The sequence below is a fragment of the Diadema setosum genome, chromosome 6, assembly GCF_964275005.1.
Source record: "Diadema setosum chromosome 6, eeDiaSeto1, whole genome shotgun sequence".
NCBI lineage: Eukaryota > Metazoa > Echinodermata > Echinoidea > Diadematoida > Diadematidae > Diadema > Diadema setosum.
In genome coordinates, this window is record NC_092690.1 from 632,633 (window position 1) to 648,757 (window position 16,125).

The window sequence follows — 16,125 nt, forward strand, 5'->3', positions numbered from 1 at the left end:
GCCGCAGCACGGGTCGCCCGGCAGGGCCGCGGCTAACTTTGCATGGACAGTGCATTAGTATTGGCACAGGTCCGATTACTTTACACCTTTGTTAAACCTTGGGGAAGTGAATATGAACGACATTTGAGCAGTGATTGATTCCAGTTTACCATACCGTGGCTTGAAATGCGTGTAGAGGTGTAATTCTGATTTACCCGTGCCCGTAACTTTCCCCCTACTTTCCGCTTTGAAAACTCAGCAGCTTCATCCATCCACTGCACAGCGCAGACTGCAAAACATACACAGACTATACACAGCCCAGTCGCTGTACGTACGTAGCGCGACAGGGCTGTACCAGCGGATCTCCAAACACGAAGAGAGTTCAACAATCGCATGCGATCGCTTTGAATTTTGATACTTTAGATCATTTTTTTGTCACCTGTCTGGTCGGGCTAGTTCTTATGGTAACAAAAACTGGCGTCTCGTGATTTTGACAGTGATTTATTGCACAATAAAATCTTATTCGACTTACGCACAGTGAATTTAATGGTTTTTCCGTGAAAGTGTTCTTGGAATTTCATCGACTTAGGCGAGTATTCGACTTACAAAATTCGACTTGTGCGTGAATTAATACACGTAAATCAATGGGGGAAAATCGGGACTTTTTAAAATCATCGACTTGTGCGATTATTCGACATATGCGATGTCGACTTAGGCGAGTTTAACTGTATCTCCATTTGGCAAAAATGGACTTATCGGTTTTTGTGAACAAACTCTTCAAATAAAAGAAGTCCTTGTGTGGTGGTACAATCTTGTTCTTTTTTCTTTTCATGAAGCAAGATGAGATTTTTTATTTCAATACATGTATTTCAACATTTTGAATTTGCCTTTCAGAGCTACACATTGTAGTCACATGATTTTGAGGAGGAAACACGTTCAAACTAGTATCAGCTTGATTGTTTTCTCTTTCTTTACTTACGTACTCAGCTGATGGCTTGCACATTGAAAAATTTTACTGACTTGATCCACAAGTACATTGTAATTCTGCAATATTTCTCCTTCCATATTATCTGTTTTACCACTGATCTCAAGTGTATTCCTAAGGATGAAATTTTGTAGGTCTCATAACAGTATATAGTGTAGGTCTTGTCAAGGTAAAAAACAAAACAAAAAAATATGTATTGTACTAACACCAGTGTCCAAGCACATGGAAATCTTACAGAACAAATGTCATCAGAACTTTATTCTTGTTAGGAGAATAATGTGTATGCATGGCAAATGTTCTGGCTACATTTCAATCATGCAAAGTGTATATCTTCTCGATGTTTCTTCCACTCTGTACCATAAAACAAGCTGCAGTGCCTGTTACACTGGACTCCTGTTACAACAAAGTCCTTGGGACTGACAGTTTTCTTTTGTTAAATCAGAATTTTGTTATAACTGAACAAGGAAAAAAAAAGAGCAAATAATGTTGTGGCCTGAATTTTTACTTCATTGTAAGCATAATTTCATTATAACCGTGCTCATTATAACTGGAATGCACTGTAATTGGATTTGTTAAAGTGTCTTGGTATCAGCTTGAAAACAACATACAGCTAAGATTTGCTTAACTTTTTTTTTTATACATAGTTTCAGAGCTTCCTGTCACAGTGTCAGATCTGGCATTCCTAGGAACTTCATGATGAAAGCCAACTGAAATACCTCATACCTGATCTAATGTTGGACAGCACTTTCCAACACTTTCCAACAATACCATTTTTTGTCCATGTCACTTGTTGGGTATTGGAAATCAGCAAACCCTTTGCATTCACTCTGTGGGCATCTTACTGGTACATGCATACTACTTGCAGTATCAGTGAGATGTCTGCTCCTTCTAGTAATGTTTGACATTTGCAACCTTTTTTAAAGTTTTTTTTTTCCTTGTTTTTTTCCCCGTCACATGGGACATGAAAACTTTCAATCTTAGCAGAAACTTCATTGGTGCCAAAGTTCACACACACCAGACCAGCCAGCTGTGTTGGCTGGCCTACTTGCTTTTTTCATAAGTTTACATACAAGTGGAACAGAATTCCTTTGGTTCAGTTACAAGTTGGGTCAATCTTCCGAGCCAATCCCTGGAGAGGGGTGCAGACCAAGAGAAGAGGGTTCTGGTTTTCCCCCCTCAGGGGAGATCCATGGTGCCCTTCTTGTCCCTGGCTTCCGTCCACGCCTTGGCGATGGTTCGTTTCATCTCATCGTCACCTTCATCGTACATCTGCTTCATCATGTTCATGATGCCAGCTGAAGGGTCGGAGGTATCGGCTGCTGATGGTGGCTGTCTACGCGGGAGGAAAAAAAAAAGAGTATTTAAGGGCTGAGTAGCCCTTGAAACTTTGGTGTTTTCTGAGTGTAGCAGTCATGTATGGCACTTGATACAAACATTCAAGCATTCACTCAAATTATGTCCAATGAAGAAGCAGGGCTGAAATAGATCTTTTTTGGCAGGAGATATGATTTTATGACTTCTTTAAAAAAAATATATATATGCCTGTAACACAACTTTAAAAAAAAAAATGGTACATCTGAAGACTCCTGAGAGAGCTCAATTGCTAAATGCTATTCTGTTAAAAACTGCACCAAAATTTGAGGAAAAATAGCAATACGCTATGTAATTCACACAAAAATGGGGATGGTTGCTGACACACAATTACTGTATTCTGAGTAAATTTCTCCATACGTGTATTAAGTGTGCTTACTTTTTCGATTTCACCTTCGCCTCAGTCTGTGTAAGATAGTCCCAATTCTTCTCAACTTCTTTCTTGAGTAGGATGACCAGGTTATCTGTTTTTACCTGCCAACATACACAAAAAGTACACAGAGGTAAACATCTACTGGCTTCGGTCACAGCGCCTTTTCTGAATGTCATGCACTCATTCAACGGAAGTCTAGAAATGCAGCATATCAGCACACTAGTTCAGTTGCTTTATACTTCTGCCATCACTGTTTATCATCTGTTATCATTTTTTAATTTATTTATCTTTTTTTTTTTTTTTTTGCTAAATGAGTGAGGGTCAACTTAGGTCAATTTAACTGTAGATCAATACACACAATGTACTGAGTACCTTCTGGCTTGGGAGAGAAAATACATACCTTGTGATAGCTCTTCTCTGCTATCAAGGAGTGTAGTAAACTGTTGATTGTCAACTGATGGATGCAGTCTTTCTGTGTCACCTTCAGTGTGAAGGATCTGTTTTAAAGACCACATACACAGAGGGAGAAAAAAGATCAAACACAACATTTTTAACCCTAAAAAGACTGGGCTATTTTGGTAGCTCGAAAGACTGGGGGGGGGGGGGCCTAAAGGGCCCCCCCTTCTTAAGATCTCGGCCGTGGATCGCGCGATTGCCGCGGAAATCTGCACAATGGTAGTGTGCGATGTAATCTACAAGAGCGTATATTTAAATTTTACAAAATAGTCTTCTTTTATTTTATTTTGATTAATTATGCTAATTTATGCGAGAAATCAGACTCTTTGATCTAAATCAGTAAATAAAGCTCCAAAAGTGCTCATTTTTGGTCTAATTATTCGTTGTGGCATTCTTAGCAAATGTACTTGAAAAAAAATTCGGTATCAAAATCAATTTCTTATTTATTTTATTGTTTTATGAATTTCTTATGTATTTCTTTGTTTTTTCAATCTTTTGTTTTTGTTTTTTTTAAACAAAATTTGTGGTAGACACTTTTTGAAGCATAATACTCCTAAAACAAATTAATTTTAGCCATTGAGAGTAAAAAATAAGCATATTTATATGAACCAAGTGAAAAAACTCAATTTGCATTGACTTTGTACACAAAATCATATTTTTGAGCCATTTTCGGCCTCACGTGCATGTACAAAAAGTTATGTAACTTCAGAACCGTACCCCCGGGCGTCACAAATTTGGTTTCAAAATGTGCGGGAAACTCGAAAGAAAAAAGTCATAGAGCATCGCGGCGAGAGCATTGCGTGTTGCAGAGTACTCGCGCGAAATGTTGAAGGGGGGCCTTTTAGGCCCCCCCCCCCAGTCTTTTTAGGGTTAAAAGGCAAACCGCTACTATTATAAGTGTCATGTAATGTTAAAATATGTTTCAAAGTTGCAAATTTAACATAATTGTATGAAAAGGAGCTCAAAAATTATTCAGAGTAATCAGAAGAAATTGAGATGCAATCACCAGCATCCTTTCTGGGTACAACAAGCACCCCCCCCCCCCCAAAAAAAAAAAAAAAAAAAATGAGGAAAGGTAAAAAATAAATAAAATAAAATAAAAAATAAATAAGAAATTAAAATAACATTGAACAGTATTTATCAGATAATGACCAGTCTAAATAACCTACTGAAGACTACATGAAGTATACTCCGGCAGGTATCTACATGTACAAGAAATGCTTACCGACGCTGTTCCTGCTTTTTTTTTCAATTTTTTTTTTCTTTTTTCTGTACTATAATCTATTGAAGTACACAGCTGAATGTGACTACCTAGAGATTTTTCAATTGAATGCAACTTTCTCTTTGTCTTTTTTTTTTTTTTTAATCTGTACTGTCATGTTAGCCAATAGGCAGGAACATCCCTAAGAATCCAATGTCTGAGTGCAATGTTCCTAAATTCCTTTATGTGTACATGATGTCATAGGAAGGGTAGACACTTGCCTGGAAGTATACTCCACAGAGACAGCTTCTTTGGCGAGGGTCTGCACTCCATTGAGGGTGATGTAAACTTTGACAAACTTTGGAGACTGGTCCCATCCTAGGAGGTGTGGGGAACAGAAATGGGAGGTGGTGGGGTAAAAAGACAAGAACAAGGATGAGGCATACAAATATTTTATATCGTAATTTCGTGAGAGATTACGTCATATATGAGAGATCCCGCTAGTGCGCGCGCCACTCAATTCGTTAGTCGCCGCCATCTTGCTTACACGCGAATTTCTGTGCATCGGAAAATTCGCCGGAATTGCACTTGAAAATTCAAGTTTCGTTCGAGTTGGATTGACATAATAGCTAAAGTTACCTCAACGGGAGGTTTTGCCAGGTTTTTTATGGTTTTAACGATCATTCTTCAGCCGAACAACAACGGTATTTATGTCTTCAACCAACGTTCCAAACGTGGGCGGCGCAGCCGCACCACCGCTGCTGACAGCAGTTGCGTCCCCGGCAGCCACCGGCGGGGGTCGCGGAGACCAACACGCACAAGAGTGCAAGCAGAAAACTGCGACAGCCAAAGGTAAAACGCCTACTAGAGCCGGCAAGGTAGGTACTAGTAATAGTACTACTGCAACTACAAGCAGTGCTAACCCTAGTGGTAGTACCGGTGCAAACAAAACAGTGAAACCACCTGCCAAACTGGCTTCTAAAGTTTCAACTTTGGAAGATAGACTCGGCAAGCTTGAAGGCCAGTTAGCTGTGGTTGTTCAATTTGTGGAGGCACAGTCGGCAAAGCAGACACCAGCCCGTGAAGGCGGTGGCAATGGAAAGAGTATCAGGACTCGTTCTGAATACTCCCCTTCAGACTCGGCAGATACTGACTGCCATTATGATGATGAATATGCGGCACCATTTTTGGGCCGAGATATGGATGAAAACTCGGTGATTATCCAACCAGGTCAAGGGGATCGTTGTCAGGATGACAAATTTGATATTGAAGAAGGCGATCGCGAAGTTCCCCCTCCTGTAGTGGAAAAAGTTCCAAACATTGCAGCCAAATTTGCTGTGGCTGAGGAAGTTGGTCCCCCCATTGACCCAGAAATTGCTAAGTCTACAGCCTACCTTCTGACCCACCAGCTTGAGCCCAAAGTGGTAGATGATACGATCACTAAATACCCCATTCCCAGCAACTGTGAGCTGGTGGATGTGCCGAAAGTCAACCAAAGAATCTGGAATGGGCTACCTGCCTTTTCAAAGACACGAGACCTCAAATTTCAGAGACTCCAAAAGAATCTCACGAGAGGCATCAATGCCTACATACATACAGTGTCGGCACAGAATATTACTGAACAGCAGCAAGATGCACTAGCACTTCTGTGCAGTGCGAACTTTGAGCTAAATTCCTTACGTAAGGAATTCATGAAACCAGACATTGGTTATCAATTCCAACATCTCTGCAAGCCCTCTACACCGGTCTCCAAATTCCTTTTCGGTGACGACCTGGGAAAGCAAATGAAAGACATTAGAGATGAACAAAAAGCAACTGAGGGTGTCCTCAGGAGTGAGCATAGCAGACAGTACAAAAAGCAGCGTTTCAGCCCGTATGACTATGGCAGGAGTGCATATGGCAAGGGCAGGAGCAAGATTACATCAGGAAGCTCGAATTTGCCCCAACAGTACCGCGACGCGGGCTGGACTACATCTCGTGCAAGCACAAGTGATGTGACTAGGCCTACAGGTGCAAAAGGACCGTGGACTGGAGCTACCAGCCATGCTTTTTTGGGCCAGCGCCCCAAGGGGAGGGGGAAGCCGCCAGCTCCCCACACCTTCACACATCCCAGCCAGCACCAACCGCACTGCGGCAGCAAGCAAGGCTCAGGGATGAAGAGAGCACGATAACCTCCAGTTCAACTGACGAGGTAAATATAACATCCTTTTCTAGTGATCATGCAAAGCTATGTCATCATGATAATGTAGAACCTGTGGTAGGAGGTCGACTGAAGCAATTCTTCCCAAAGTGGCGCAAAATTACTTCAGACCCACATGTGCTAAATGCTGTAAGTGGTTACAGGCTTGAATTCAGTAAAGAGATGGGTGCACCATCTAGAACTAAACCCCCTTACATTTTTCGATGTGATAAAGCCGAAGAGGCTGATATTGATCTTGAAATTTCTAAACTCCGTGACAAGGGAGTAATTGAACAGTGCCAGAGGGAAACTGGAGAATACGTGTCTAATATTTTTACACGGCCTAAAAAAGATGGGGGTACACGCGTTATCCTAGACCTGTCTGATCTCAACAAATATCTCCAGTACCAGCATTTTAAGATGGAAAATATCCATACTGCTATTGAACTCATTTCAGAAAATAGTTTCTTAGCTTCAGTCGACCTTCGAGACGCGTACTATACAGTACCTGTGCACCCAGCACACAGGAAGTTCTTAAAGTTCTCCTGGAAAAATCAACTTTGGCAATTCAAAGTACTGCCTAATGGCCTGAGCACGGCGCCAAGGTTGTTCACTAAACTACTGAAACCTGCATTCACATTACTGAGAGAGCAAGGGCATGTAGTAATTGGATACCTTGACGATATCCTCATTATTGGAGAAAGTGAGAATCAAACTTTGCAAACGGTTTTGGAAACCACTAGCATCCTTGCACAACTTGGGTTCTTGGTGCACCCAGATAAATCAGTACTATGCCCCACTCAAGAAATACAATTTCTTGGTTTCATTCTCAACACTCAGACCATGACAATTCGACTGCCTGATAACAAATCAGAGGAAATACAGTCCTTGTGCACTGAACTTATGCAAATAGCAAACCCCAGTGTCAGGCAGGTGGCTAGAATTATCGGGAAAATGGTAGCATCATTTCCCGCAGTCCAGTATGGACAGCTCTATTACAGGGCTTTAGAAAGGGACAAAATCAAAGCACTCAAAATGAATAAGGGGCATTTTGACAGAAAAATGAGCCTATCTTTGGAAGCAAAAGAAGAGCTGCAATGGTGGATAGACAATGTGCAGTCTGCTTTCTCACCCTTACGACACCCTAAACCTATGCTCGAATTGTGCACGGATGCCAGTGGCAAAGGCTGGGGGGCATCTGATCATACCACCCATACAGGGGGTAGATGGAATGAAGACGAGCTGCAAAAAGCCAGGGAGAATAAGATTAATTATCTGGAGACCCTGGCTGCTGACATGGGACTCAAGTCCTTCTGTTCTAATTCACAAAACATTCATGTCTTGTTACGGCTAGATAACAGTACTGCTGTTGCGTACATTAATAACATGGGAGGCATTAAATCCCTTGACTGTGATCGGGCAGCCCGAGAGATTTGGCAGTGGTGCGAAACTCATAAAATTTGGGTCACAGCAGCACACTTGCCAGGAAAGCTGAATGTGGAGGCAGACCGCATGTCTAGAAAATTCAATGACCGCACAGAATGGATGCTTGACCGCACAGTTTCCAAGAAATAACCTCACGTTTTGGGACACCAGAAATAGACCTATTTGCCTCCAGACTTAACAAGCAGGTAGAGAACTATGTCACATGGCTGCCCGACCCACATGCCAAGGCTGTTGATGCCTTTACTCTCGATTGGGGAAAGTGGTACTTTTATGCATTTCCTCCTTTCTGCTTAGTTGCTAAGTGCATTCAAAAAATCAAATCTGATAATGCAGCTGGGATACTAGTAGTCCCAAAATGGCCAAGCCAGCCATGGTTTCCTCTCCTAAACAGGATGATGAATGAGGAACCACTTGTTATTCATAGGAGTGAATCCTTACTAACATTGCCAGTTTCTAACACTCCTCACCCACTTCACACTCAGATTGATCTTCTTGCTTGCAGGTTCTGTGCAACCCCTTCAGAGATGCGGGATTGAATGCACGGGTAATTGCTGTAATGGCCTCTTCTTGGAGAAAAGGGACTAAAAAACAGTATGCAGTGTACATAAACAAATGGAAAGCATTCTGTGACAAGAAATGCAGCAACTACTTGTATTCAGATGTTCAAGCTGTCCTGGAATTCCTGAGTGACATTTTCTTCGAAAAAGGGGCAGGTTACAGTGTCATAAACTTAGCACGGAGTGCTCTATCTTCATTTGTGATACTTCGAGATACTATGTTTACAGTTGGAAATCATCCCTTTATCCAGAGGTTTATGAAGGGAGTTTTTCAGCTACGCCCACCCAAGCCTAGATACATGGAAACGTGGGACGTTAACCTTGTTTTCAATTTTCTTCGTTCTTGGTCCCCAGCGCACGTATTGGACCTGAAAAAATTGACGCTTAAATTGTGTGTGATTATTGCATTAATCTCAGCACAAAGGATTCAATCATTACACTACCTAAGCTTGGATGATATGGTGTTAAGAGAGAATGCAGCCACCTTTCACCTTCATGATCTCCTAAAACAGAGCAAGCCTGGAAATTACTCGCACAGTGTCAAGCTCCAGGCATACCCACCAGACAGGAGACTTTGTGTGGTCAGGTACTTGCAGGAATACATCAGAAGGACCCACAGGATCAGAGCTAGTGAGCGGTACCTTTTTGTTAGCTACAAGAAACCGTATCACAGGGTATCCTCTCAAACAATCGCTCGCTGGATTAAGGAGGTTTTGGAGGCTGCGGGTATTGATACAGGGATCTACAAGGCGCATTCTACTCGGGCAGCGTCTACCTCCGCAGCCAATAAAGGAAATTTCCCAGTATCTAAGATACTTGCGCAAGCCGGTTGGGCCAACAAAAGAACCTTTCGCAAGTACTACAACAAGCCCTGTCCTGCTGAGAAAAATTTTGTAGAAACAATTATCAAAAAATAGACTGTGAAGCCCTAAGATTTGAGCAGACATGTCTTGAACTGCCTGAACTTGTGAACTCTTGGAGACACAATATCTATGCAGCATTCAGCCTGAATGAGAATGGCAATGGAACCTCTATCTAAGGTATGCTCCCTACCCCTTTTCGGGGGGGTTGCCTCGAGAATGTAACCACTGGCTTCGAAATCTCATATATGACGTAATCTCTCACGAAATTACGATATAAAATGGAAGATTAAACGAGAACTTACCGTTTGAAGTTTAATATTAATTTTATGAGTAATTGGAGGGTGAGATTACGTCCCACCTCACCCTCCCTCAATTTCAAACGGTAACTTAATCTCTCGTTATCTTCCTACATCAGTGGTCACATTCTTGCTTCTAATATTGAGTGGCGCGCGCACTAGCGGGATCTCTCATATATGACGTAATCTCACCCTCCAATTACTCATAAAATTAATATTAAACTTCAAACGGTAAGTTCTCGTTTAATCTTCCATTTCATGTCATGTGTAACAGTGAACCTTAAGGCATTGGTCCCACAGTTGCTTCCTTTCACATAATATTATATTCATTGCTTCCCAAGCAGTAACATAAAACAGATCATATTGGGGTACTCCCAACAAGTCTTCCAGCTAATTATGCCAATCATTGTCAAAAGTAAAAAAACAAACAAATTATGAAACTAGCAACTGTACTGTACATGCCATCAAAGTACACGTACACTTGTATCGGATAGGATAATCCCATTAGAATTTGTCACCCTGTGTGTTCTCAGTCATTTCATATGAGATTAACATACCTACCTACAGATAGGCTCCCTATGAATGATGCAGGCTTTAAGCCACCGTACGGACTGTATTCATGTCCAGATTTTGTCGATGCTTCAATTTGGCTGGGACATGGCCAGGCGGAGAATATATTGTACGGTGTATGTTTGGACACCCTCAATCAACATGGTTTCTACTTTCTTACACTTTATAATAATCCTTAGTTAAAATAAGTCACCACCATGTCGATTCTAATATTTCATTTCATATCATCAGCCTTGGTACTGTATGGTTTAGAATCATGTCCAGACAGCAGTAAGGGGTTGGTAGTAGCTGAAACAGTGTGTATAAACAAACAACACAACAAAGTTTTGTGAACATGTCCTTCAATACACCTTGCTTAGCATCTCATTAACAGAAAGTGGCTACATGGAACATCATCTTATCCTGATCAGAGTCTCTTGTTACCAGTATCAAGTGGCTACATGGAACGTTATCTTATCCTGATCAGAGTCTCTTGTTACCAGTATCAAGTGGCTACATGGAACGTTATCTTATTCTGATTAGAGTCTCTTGTTACCAGTATCAAGTGGCTACATGGAACTTTATCTTATCCTGATCAGAGTCTCTTGTTACCAGTATCAAGTGGCTACATGGAACATTATCTTATCCTGATCAGAGTCTCTTGTTACCAGTATCAAGTGGCTACATGGAACATTATCTTATCCTGATCAGAGTCTCTTGTTACCAGTATCAAGTGGCTACATGGAACATTATCTTATCCTGATCAGAGTCTCTTGTTACCAGTATCAAGTGGCTACATGGAACATTATCTTATCCTGATCAGAGTCTCTTGTTACCAGTATGAATGTAACCAACAGAGAATCCTCTCATCCAGTAAGCCTGCAGATCTTTCATTTCTCTCTTTCACTTTAAAATTGTCAAAGCTACATTACATATACACCAAGACTCAAGTTTTCAACACAGACAGGGTGAGGCTATGATGTCACCATACCATCATATGACATGTCAACAGGAGATTTGTGATGCCATCACATCTTTACCTCTGTCAATTCAAACATGTGATTTTGACTCTAATGGGTTAGGTCCTATTCATGAACAGACATGTAGGAGAAGTTGAAATTCCACTACTTTCATCTTTCAAGTCAGAAATATAATTTTGTAAGTCCATTTGACTGGTTGGTTCTCATCTACTGTGATCAGTATAAAGGGCCAACTTGAAAATAATCATGTGGGACTACACTGAAAGGCCTCACCATACGAAGTGATGGTTTTGGTAGGCAGCTGTGATACAGCAATCTTCTTTGTTTCACTGGGCTTCATAGCCACCACTGGATCTTCTCTTTTCTCACTGGGTGGCTCTCGTACACTGACGTTGTCCAGACCTTGCAGTCTCCCTTCCACATCTTGGATTTCTTTCCCTAGCAGGGTCTTGACCGACTCCCTTTCTGTCAGCTCCAAGAGTCGTTTCAGCTCCTCACAGTCCAGCTCCAACTGTGGAATAACAATGAACCAGTGCAACCAGATTGAAAATTTCATGCTTTTTAATACTGGTACATTGTTTGACAGACATTCACAAGATAACATCCTACTTGGTGATAGCGTGTGGACAGCCAAGTCCCACAAGTCTTATTAACACTAAAATACAATCCCAATCAAATACACTACATTACATGGTAAGTCCAGTATGGGTATCAATTCACATGAAGACTGGCGCAGTCCGACGGAACATGAAGACTCTACAGCTTTTTAAAACTCTAACCCGGGAATTTATACTGTACATTGTATAACTTCCCAGACCAGAGATATTCAGTGAACTCACATTTGATGAAATTGAAAGAAGACAATAACTGCAACTATAAAATGGGTTCAAGAATGTAGCCAATTGGAAGCGCTGAAATGAGTCGCGTGTGCGTGCATTAATTTCTCACTAACATGTACGGCCTGACATCACAATGTTTACACTAGCAGTGCGCACTCAATCAGTTGTTACAATTAAGTGCGTCGCGCGCTACTATAAGCGCTGTCAATCCTGTAAACAACTTCTAGTTCGGGCTGCCGGCCGGCCTTTCTTGTGTGCATAACATATGTGTGGCGTACGTAAACTCTTATACGTACAGTACTTACAGACTGTATATGTGCGGGATTTCCGAGTGCGAAGTGCGTAAATGTTTGGGACGAACATCTTCGGACATCTTGACTCTTGAGCGAGAGGTACATGTAGCTGACTGGTATTGACCCACAAAGGTACGTGAACAAAACAAATGATGCACAGGATTATTTCGTGGTGTTAGTGGAGATGCAGCTCACTCTCGGGTAATAGGGACTTTTCGATTTGCACGTTGAGCCAGGCGTCACCCTGTTATGACGTAGTTTTTACGTACTGCGCATGCGCGAGTGTCGACCCTCGGCTCATCGCACAAATTTCGAACGCGTTAACCCCGGTTGTCACCGTCCACCCAAATCGGTTGCGCCGCGCTCAACCCATCTTGCTATGACGTCACACTCCTCTCGGGTATCGTGCGAAAGAGCACGATGACTCTCGGGAAATCCGTGCTCAGTTCACCTGTTTTCCTTTTTCTTTCGAGAGATTATTTATGTTCTAATTACATGAAAGCTTATGATCTTGATACGTCACAGCAGCAGCGCTGACATACAAACTACAGCCTCTGGTACCTACTTTATTTGTCCGTTTTCACTGTTTCGCACTTTGCAACTGCCTACCGTAGTCCCGCACATGCATTTACACGTAATGCTTTACACAAACAGATCTTGGTGCTTTTGGCCTAGCTAGTGCAGCAGTGCATTTGCCTAGTAGTCTTACCAGCATCATGTTTTAAAATCCACATAATTCCTCCCAGGATACGCATCTAGTCAAAGACAAAATAAATATTACAAGTACAGAAACGAGTCACAAATTCCGCATACTAGTATATGCACGCAAGGCACAGGTTGCCTCCTGCACACGCCACGCACGAGATGTGACGCCGGCGCCCGAAATCGAAATGTGTTTTAGCAGCGGGTCAACGTACAGACGTGACGCCTTGACGTACGGTTGCGCTCGGCGGCACGTCCTTCTCGTTCACCCAATCGAAAACTCCCTATTTACAATGTAGTGCAACATGCACTCGGCTTCGCCTTGTGCATGTTTCACAATTGTAAATACCCTCGAGTGCGCTACATCTCCACTAACACACCTGTGCATCATTTGTATAGCAAAAGTTGCCACGTATGCTAGGCCTACTCCTAGCCCCGGAGACCGCGCCGCTATGCTGCACGTTGGGGCTGGTCGCAGTTAGGCCTACTCCATAACCGCAGCAGCAACCCCATACGGACAAATACGTACTGTGTTACAGCGCCCCGCGACGGGGTTAGCTACTCCATGGGTTGGTAAAGGTGCAAACTGTATTTGTCATCCTGTAGATAATCAGATTCTACTTACAAGAACCATTTGCCATTTTCAGGAAGGCAACACATAATCCAGACGTACAATGGATTATAGTCATCACGCCTATGGTGTGAGTATCACTCCCCATCAACCCATTAACCCACCACACTCATCCACCCAGCAATCATTTCCTCATTTAAGTCTCCCAGGAAAAAAAAAAAATAAAAAATGTGTCCCGATTGCCTTACCGGCTTATGACTTACAACTGTATGACGTGGGCTGCCCTTTGAGATAATAACTTAGCAAATTCTAAGATCTTGGAGTAATTGTTAACTGGCACTTTAATTCCTTTAATTATGTATATGAAAAAGTCTCAAAATTTTTCAACATGAGACGGCTTTGTAAGAATAGAATATATTACCGAGGTCACACAAAGGCAATCGACGCTTAATGATATTGATACTTAGGCACCTACTGTACCTTACTTTTCCTACGTTGATTTTATAATTTATCAACTTGACATTAGATTTGTTAGTCAACCATAGGTACGGTACCTACCGTTAAAAGGCTACAAACTTAGTAACGTTAGGAGCAGTGTTAGGCCTACTGGTCTAACAAAACTATTTGGTTAAAAAAAAAAAAAAAAGTGAAACATGAGAACGTATCAAATTTACCTCTTCCCGCGGCTGGGCCATTGCAGGACCAGAAATCTAGAAGACTAGACAGTATATTAAGTAAAGGAGTCCTCCCAACGATTCACGCCCGGTTCACTGTCTGTAAAATATCTGTGGAATCAATGTCACAAATTAGTTTGCCACAGAACCAGCCAAGGCCAAGGTGAAAGGTATTGTACACAGCTATAGTGGGAAGTTCGGGCTGATCGTTGTCACTGCATTAACAGTTAGACTCTGCAGCTATATAGAGCTCTATAGCTATGCACGCACGTATCATGCATGCCGTGCTCACCGACGACTATGTGGTAATTATGGAGCGCCAAAACGACAAATTGCGCAATTAAAGTTCGAGAAGTTTCCATTTCTACTTGTTCTGAATTAATCCAAAACATAAAGAAAAGAAAAAAAAAAAGACAAACACGCATCACAAACACACGTACACACACACGCAATCAAAATGATGGACAGAGGAGAGAAATATATATATTTATATATATGCATGTATATATACATATTTATCATATATATACAAGCGCGCCGGAACACTTCTGGTTTTGGGGGGGGGGGGGGGGCAAAATCTCAACGGGGGCACACTATGTGACGATGTGAGATCCTCGGCGCGGGAGCGAAGCGAGCGAGCGGTGGGGGGGGGGGGGGTGTGGAAAGGGGGATTCCCCCCCCCCCCCCCCCACTGTAGGGAGCTTTTGTAAAACAGGGTACAAAAGTCGCGTTTATAGACCATTTAAAAGCAAATTTCTAAGGAATTAAACATAGTGAAAAATAATAAGTGCGAAGGACTATGATTATTACATACGGGAGTACATAATAATGTGATGGTGTGAGATCCTCGGCGAGGGAGCGAAGCGACCGAGCGGGGGAGGGTGTGGGAGGGGGGATACCCCCTCCGACGGTAGGGACTTTTTGTAAAAACAGAGTATAAAAGTCGCGTTTAAAGAGAATTTAAAGCAAATTTCTAGGGAATTGAAAAAATCAGTTGGAAGGAAGTATGATCATAACATACGGGAGTACATTAATAATGTGATGGTGTGAGATCCTCGTCGAGGGAGCGAAGCGACCGAGCAGGGGAGGGTGTGGGAGGGGGATACCCCCTCCCACGGTAGGGACTTTTTAAACAGAGTATAAAAGTCGCTTTTATAGAGCATTTTAAATTAAATTTCTGAGGAATTAAACATAGTAAAAGAAATCACTGCGAAGTACTATGATAATAACTTACATGAAAACCTCTCATTTTACTATAAGTACGGGCAGAACGAGCGAGCCACTTTCACTTTGCAATCTATCTGAAATGCACTCATTAAAAGCTTAAACGTGATCGTATCGTTCGAACAATAAAAAATATTCTTATACTGCTAGAAAGCAAAAAAGAAAATGAAAAATGTAAGGTTTACTAAAGGTATGTTTCAGCGGGCACACTCGAGGACACGAGGCTACCATCTATACACTAAATTTACTCTTAAGTTACTATTAGAGTATAGATAAAATAATGTATTTTGTTAGTGTATTATAATTTTTGCCCCGTTAGGGGCGAAAATTTTTGCATTTTCAGTTATGAAGTTGCAACATTTAGACAAGAAATATGCCTTTATTGTTCATTTTGGTCTTTAAATCAGTGATTAATTATTTGTTACAGGGGGCACTTTGGGGGGGGGGGGGCAAAAACTCGTTTTGCCCCCCCCCCCCAACATTTTGTTTGAGGGGGGGGGGGGGGGGGCAAGTGCCATCCCTGCCATGCACTGCCATACATGCAGGGTATTTGTCAAAGGTTTGTATGGGAATTGCACAATTTTCAT

The 16,125-nt window shown here is 41.9% G+C and overlaps 2 protein-coding genes across 2 annotated transcripts; one reads left to right on the top strand and one right to left on the bottom strand.

Moving 5' to 3' along the window:
- Positions 1-1,195: 1,195 nt before the first annotated feature.
- On the bottom strand, positions 1,196-14,540 carry LOC140229395 (calcyclin-binding protein-like). Its single transcript, XM_072309651.1, has 6 exons — positions 14,315-14,540; positions 11,509-11,746; positions 4,647-4,743; positions 3,109-3,205; positions 2,715-2,809; positions 1,196-2,297 (listed from the first exon to the last, which is right to left on the bottom strand). The coding sequence occupies exons 1-6, from the start codon at positions 14,333-14,335 to the stop codon at positions 2,141-2,143; spliced, it is 705 nt and encodes a 234-aa protein (XP_072165752.1). The 5' UTR covers positions 14,336-14,540; the 3' UTR covers positions 1,196-2,140.
- On the top strand, positions 5,565-6,612 carry LOC140229853 (uncharacterized). Its single transcript, XM_072310073.1, has one exon. The coding sequence runs from the start codon at positions 5,565-5,567 to the stop codon at positions 6,534-6,536; it is 972 nt and encodes a 323-aa protein (XP_072166174.1). The 3' UTR covers positions 6,537-6,612.
- Positions 14,541-16,125: the final 1,585 nt, after the last annotated feature.